This window comes from Cuculus canorus, chromosome 21 (assembly GCF_017976375.1).
Source record: "Cuculus canorus isolate bCucCan1 chromosome 21, bCucCan1.pri, whole genome shotgun sequence".
In the NCBI taxonomy this organism is placed as follows: domain Eukaryota; kingdom Metazoa; phylum Chordata; class Aves; order Cuculiformes; family Cuculidae; genus Cuculus; species Cuculus canorus.
In genome coordinates, this window is record NC_071421.1 from 1542612 (window position 1) to 1548620 (window position 6009).

At 50.0% G+C, this 6009-nt stretch overlaps 1 protein-coding gene across 1 annotated transcript; it reads left to right on the forward strand.

Annotated features, from left to right (window-relative positions):
- The first annotated feature begins 2847 nt into the window (after nucleotides 1–2847).
- Nucleotides 2848–4855, forward strand: LOC104055622 (lysophosphatidic acid receptor 6-like). The gene is made up of 2 exons (XM_009556764.2): nucleotides 2848–3936; nucleotides 4716–4855. The coding sequence occupies exon 1, from the start codon at nucleotides 2864–2866 to the stop codon at nucleotides 3923–3925; it is 1062 nt and encodes a 353-aa protein (XP_009555059.2). The 5' UTR covers nucleotides 2848–2863; the 3' UTR covers nucleotides 3926–3936; nucleotides 4716–4855.
- The last annotated feature ends 1154 nt before the right edge of the window (nucleotides 4856–6009 follow it).

Consider the following 6009-nt stretch of genomic DNA (forward strand, 5'->3'; position numbering starts at 1 on the left):
GCTGTGTGGTACCTGCTCCTCTGGTACAGCTTTGCTGGGTGCGTACCTGAAGGCAGGGATGCTCTAGCGGGGACTTTCCAGCACAAGCAGTGAGGCTCATCCATCTGTGTTCCAAATCTGAACATGCCCATAGGTTTTCAGATGGGTTTGCTTGAAAGGGAATGGCAGCCAAGTCTTGCTCTTCTCCCTTTGAGGGGAAGTGAGATTACAGCTGCAGGCCCGTGTCGTAGGCTGCCGCCCTGGCACTGTGTTCCAGACGGACAGATCCTGCTCTGGGACTGGAGGGCAGGGCAGGCTGGAGCGGATCAGAGGTGGCTTTGGAGGGAGCGTTGTGCCTCCCCTTACAGAGGATCACGGAGAGAGCTGCAACGTTTGCTGGCGTTGGCTGCGAACTCTGCGCTCCCCAGTTCTGGGAGAAGCCTTACCAGTGGGGCAAATGCTTCATCTCAGATCTGTGTGACAGCTTTTCATCTTCGCTTCCTGTGGTTTCTCTGCAGAGCAACGTGGGAGAGCTCTGCAGTTTGCTCTGGTGTTAAAACTGCGTAGGAGAGCTTAGCGGTGACCTCGTAGCTGTGAGGACTCTTTGGAGAGGCCAGCTTATTCATCTGCAGCTTTTGCACAAGCAGTGATGATCTGAGCTCTGGTAAGTGAACTTTCTAACTAGATTTATTATGGGCCTTTACAGGGCAGGAAACCAAACCAAGTGCTAATGCTGTCTGGATGTTTAAGACACTGGCGGCGGCTGCTGCTCAGGTCCCACTGCCAGCCTTTTTCTGTAATAGTCACCATGCTATTGACGTTCCTGCAAATGTTTCCCAATTTCTGGTTAAAATAAGCGAGACAACCAGTGTTGCATGGTGCAGTGGTGGAAGCAGCTTCCATGCCTTTGTTGCTTCCGGGGATCAGAGTGGAATGGTTTTAGGCAGTGCTTTAGCAGGGCTCATTTTGCTGTCTCGCAGCAGCCAGCGTTAAGCATGCAGAAACTCCTGTTGCGTCTGGCTCTTTGGGACAATCGGTGTGTGGGCTGCTTGGAAAAGTTCCTTTTGTTCTGGTGCCATTACCTGACAATGCTTACGGATGTCCTCACCGTGCCTGTCTTGTGAGGCGCTCCTCAGCCCCTTCGGTGATCTTGAAGCTTCTGCATCACCTTTCCCCCATCCCAGCACTGGACTTCGAGCCTAGCAAAGGCAGGTGTTGAGTGGCTTTTTCTCAGGCACGACTCTGAGGTAAAGGTTTTTTTCAAGCCCTGTGCTGGTTAGTTATGGCTTAGCTGTGCCTGGTTCGTGTTCATTTTCCTCTCTGTGTGTACAAACACTTGGCTCTCAGGTGAAGGATCCACGTAAGTAGATTGGTCTGCTTGCCTATCTGGAGTGAAACCATTTTTTTCCCTTTCTGATCTTGCAGTTATCATTTCAGGTGCTTTTGCCTTCGTTAGGTAAACAACTGCTGTGAGGAAGTGTGATTTCAGAGTTTCCTTTGGAAAGTACCCACCACCCTTTGCATTTTCATGCTGTCAGTGGCCCAGCTTTAGGGACGCTGTGCCTGCTGTAGACGGGTTTCATTTCTCCACTGCCTTTAAGATCTTTTTGTGGAGGTGTCAGTGTTTGGCTTAGTTACTCAGATTTCATCTCTTTGATGGAGAGAAATGGCTCTGCTGGGGTGCAGTGTAACCGTGTACGTGATGCGAGTCACCTAGACGAGAGCAGTCCTGCTTGCGCAGGGCCTCTTGCCCATCTCTCAAACCCAAAGTTTGTCCCTTGGGCTCTCCTTGTAACCAAGATGAACAGTGGTTTCCCACTCTGTGCTGTTGGAGTGCATTTGGGGTGCTGTAACCTCACCCAACAGCTCAGACTGAACCTTCCCGCTTTTATATGGACTTCAACAAAGGTTTTGGAGTGTATGGGAAGGCTGGAAGAAGCCCTGTTTCTCTCTGTTGCCGGCTCTGACAACGACTCAGGGCCGTATCGCGTGCTGTGCACTACCTGCAGATGCATTTTTGTCCCAGGAGAGCTGGCGCGCTTGTCCAAAGTGCTGAGCTCTTCCGTTTGATATTACAGTCGTCATCGGTGCTGCTGACGAGTGCCATGAACTGCTCCTAAATCAGGGTAGGGGTGGTGCTTGCGCTTGTCCGAGTTAGTGCGGATGCCAACTACCTGTTTCAGTTCTGGGCTTTAAACACTATTTCTTAATTCGAACAGGAAGGTTCCACACACTCTTCGTAAAACTGCAGCAGTAAGGTTAAAATAGAGAGTTCTGGGTTAGCTGTCACACTGCAGTAACGGGAGGAGCAGTCCTCCTTGTATTTTTGCCGCTATCGCCTTTCTTTTTCTTCCTGGGGAGCCTGCACAATCCATCACTGCAATTTTTTAAGGACAGGATAACAACATCATAAATTTTGGTAATGACACAGGAATTTTGGTGGGGCTTAGGAATGGGAAATGGATTACAGGCCTTCCAGAGGCTCTCATTTTTGCTGCCAAAGTTCTCCTGTGCTGCTTCAGCTGCTGGCCCAGCTTTAACCAGTGCTATCACCTGCTATGTGTCTGTTTTTAGAGGTGGGGGGAATCACTGTCTCTGCTATTTCACTATTGTCACCTTGCGATGATTTTTAACACCAGTAAATACTCTGCTGTGTAAGCTTCAAATGTCCATGTGTTAAATGATTTATTCTCCCTTACAGCTGCACCGCTTCTCATCCAAATACACCAAGCGCAGACTTCTGAGCCACAGACTTCACGTCACTTGGTTGTGTGGCTTGAGCTCTTACCCACTGGGGTGAAGTAAAACTCAAAGACCTCTTGAGGTAAAGGATGGTTTAAGACTCTAATCTCCTGCTGAGTATCCCTACGCTCCAGCAGAAACCATGGCAGATAATTCCTGGGCTGAAAGAGTCTCCAATGAGACAGTCACCAATGCCAGTTCAGAGCTCGCTTTGGAAGCAGACTTCCAGTACTCCTTGTTTACGGCCGTTTACAGCGTTGTCTTCGTGCTGGGACTGATAGAAAATGTCTTGGCTCTGTACTTTCTGTGCTGCAGAGCGAAGCACGTCTCCCATTCCTGCGTGTACATGATGAACCTGGCATTGGTAGACACCCTGTTTGTGTTTGTGTTGCCCTTTAAAATCCATTACCACCTGAATCGGAACAATTGGATCTTTGGTGACATGGCCTGTAGGATAACGGGGACTCTCTACTACATCAACATCTACCTGAGCATCGCCTTTTTCACCTGCATTTGCATCGATCGATACACTGCTGTGTTGCACCCCTTCACGTACATCCGGATCAAACTCATCCATTACCTGGTAGTGGTTGCAGTGCTGTGGGTGGTCGCTCTGAGTGTCATAGTTTCACTTATCCTTGGAGGTCCTCTCCACAACAGAGGCGTGAGGAACACAACAGCGTGTTTTGAGAACTTTGGTAAACATAGCTGGACTTACCGCATGGCACCTTACAACATCCTGGCCTTAGTTTTTGGGTTTGTGATCCCCTTTTCCATCATTCTCATCTTCTACCCTCTCATTGCCAAGAGGATCTCCCAGATCAAACACAGTGTTCGCAAGAGGAAGGCCCTGAGCACCATCTACATCATCTTGGTCATCTGTACTTTGTGCTTTCTCCCATACCATCTCACCCACTTGCTCCACTTTCTGATGAGGATCCAGGTCATCCAGAATGAGGTGTTTACCAACTTGGTCTACAAAATGCGGAGGGTCACCTTAGCCCTCGTGAGCCTCAACTGTTGCCTTAACCCACTTTTGTACTACTTCACCTCTTCCAGCAAGCGTTGGCACCTAAACTTCAAGCTTAGATTCAGGTCTAAATCGGTGTACACTATCTGTGACCAGAAGTTCGGGGAGTTGTCCTGGGGTTATAAACTACACCAGAGATGTGGGAATAAAAAACCCGGGGATGGAATCAACTGATCCACTTAAAAGTAAGTACAGTATTCATCTTCTCAAGGGAAAAAAATCAAACCTGTAGGACTTACTGTTCTTCATGCAGTGGTGGTTACATCAGGGAAGTGCCAAACAGCTCTGTGTTTTTCAGTACGGGGGGAGTGTTGTTCTCTGACAGTCGTGGTAGCCCATGAGGGATCATCATAGAATAGTTTGGACTGGAAGGGACCTCAAAGCCTATCCAGTTCCACCCCTGCCATGGGCAGGGACACCTCCCACTGGCTCAGGGGCTCCAAACCCCATCCAACCTGGCCTGGAACCCCTCTGGCGATGGGGCAGCCACCACTGTTCCTCTGGGAAGCAGGACAGCCCAGGAAAGGGCTGCTAGAAAGAAACCAGCCTCCCTAGTGTCGATAATGCTGAGAGCTGAGTGGATGGGGCAGCCCTGCTTGGCTTTTCCCTATTTTGGAGGGATCCTGTGCGCTCCCTCCGGGCACTCTGTAGCCAGCTGCGTTCACAGACTGCTCTCTGCCTGCATTCCACGGCCAAATAAGGGTTTCTTACCCATCGATTGGCTTCCCAAGAGTAAGTCAGTCCAGGGTTGCTTGTGCCTATGGGTTGAAGCTTATTAATGCCAGTTTAGAAGACAATGGATTGAAGTAGTTATCAGGACCAGTGGTAAACGGTCCTTGAGAGAAGCTTCTGGAGGAGTTGGCACAACACCTTACGCTGTGCAGTCCTGTTCAAATATCAAGGCTGTTTTCAGCCATTGTGGTTGTGGACCTGACCTCTTCCATCCCTGCTTTTGTATTAACAGACCCACGCGGCTTCTGACGTCAGCAGAGTTTTGCACCCTGTGAAAGGAGAGGCTGGAGAGAATTTATCATTTGTGGTTTATCAGAGTTGAGAGGAAAACCACTGGCCTGGCTGACAAACATGCTGAAAAGGCAGCGGTTCCCTTCAGAGTGGGGAAGTTTGGGTTGCAGATACCGATTTGCTGTTCTGTTCCCTCCCACACCGCACCCACACTTCGTAGGCCATTTCCTGTTGGCACATGATGCTGCTGAAGGAAGAGGGACGTGGGAAGATAAATGATTGTATCCTCTCTATTTTGTCTTTTCTTTGAACAGTGGACACTTAGAATCATAGAAGGGTTTGGGTTGGAAAGGACCTCAAAGCCCATCCAGTCCCACCCCCTGCCCTGGGCAGGGACACCTCCCACTGGATCAGGGGCCCCATCCAACCTGAACCCCTCCAGGGATGGGGCAGCCCCCACTGCCCACATTCAGCCACTTTTCCCATGGCAATTGGTGCCCGTGTCTGCTCCCTGGTTACAGCCCGGAGCTGCAGCAGTGGAAGAGAAGCAGCGGGGTGGGGGGGTTTGTGAAGAACCCCTGCGCTGTGATGGTAAGTGAGGGCCTTGAACCGGGGAGGCTGTGAGCAAACCCAAACTGAAAGAGCAGAGCCGCGGGCGGGGTGGGGGCAGCCTCGCAGAGGGGCACAGCACGGAGCTGTTGCTCAGCCACTGACCCCCCTTTGCTTAGAGCTTGGAGGAATATTTTTTTTAAATAGCAGTAAGAAAACCCACTCAAACTTTTGTACAATATAGACAACAGTGATTTCTGTGTTCCTCTGCTGGATGGGGCTCGGTAAGACAAGTGCAAACCCTTGCACTTGCTATTTTTGTCCTGTTTATAGGGTACAGAAACATTTCTCAGCACAGGAGGGGCTGTTCTTTCCAACTAAGCACAATTTTCATGTTCTGGACAACTATTTTTATTAGAGGCTCCCCCAGGAGCGCCGCTTTCTTGCAGATTTACAGCCATCACTGAGAGAAGCGTGATGAATTTTAACAGTTACTGCTGGGTCAGTAGCACCTTTAAGGCTTTATCCTCTTGCCTCCACCCTCTTTACACCTTGTATTTTAACTGTGTGACTCTGAAGGCTCCTTGTTTCACCCTGCGCTGGCTGAGGCTTGAAGGGAAATGAGCTGTGGGAGGGAAGGATGCTGAGTTTTGTTTACCTGACTGACCACAGCTCAGAGCTTCTTCCGCAGGACTCTGATCAGCTCTAGTGCCTCCCTGGATGGTTTCCAGCGGGGGCAGATTGCA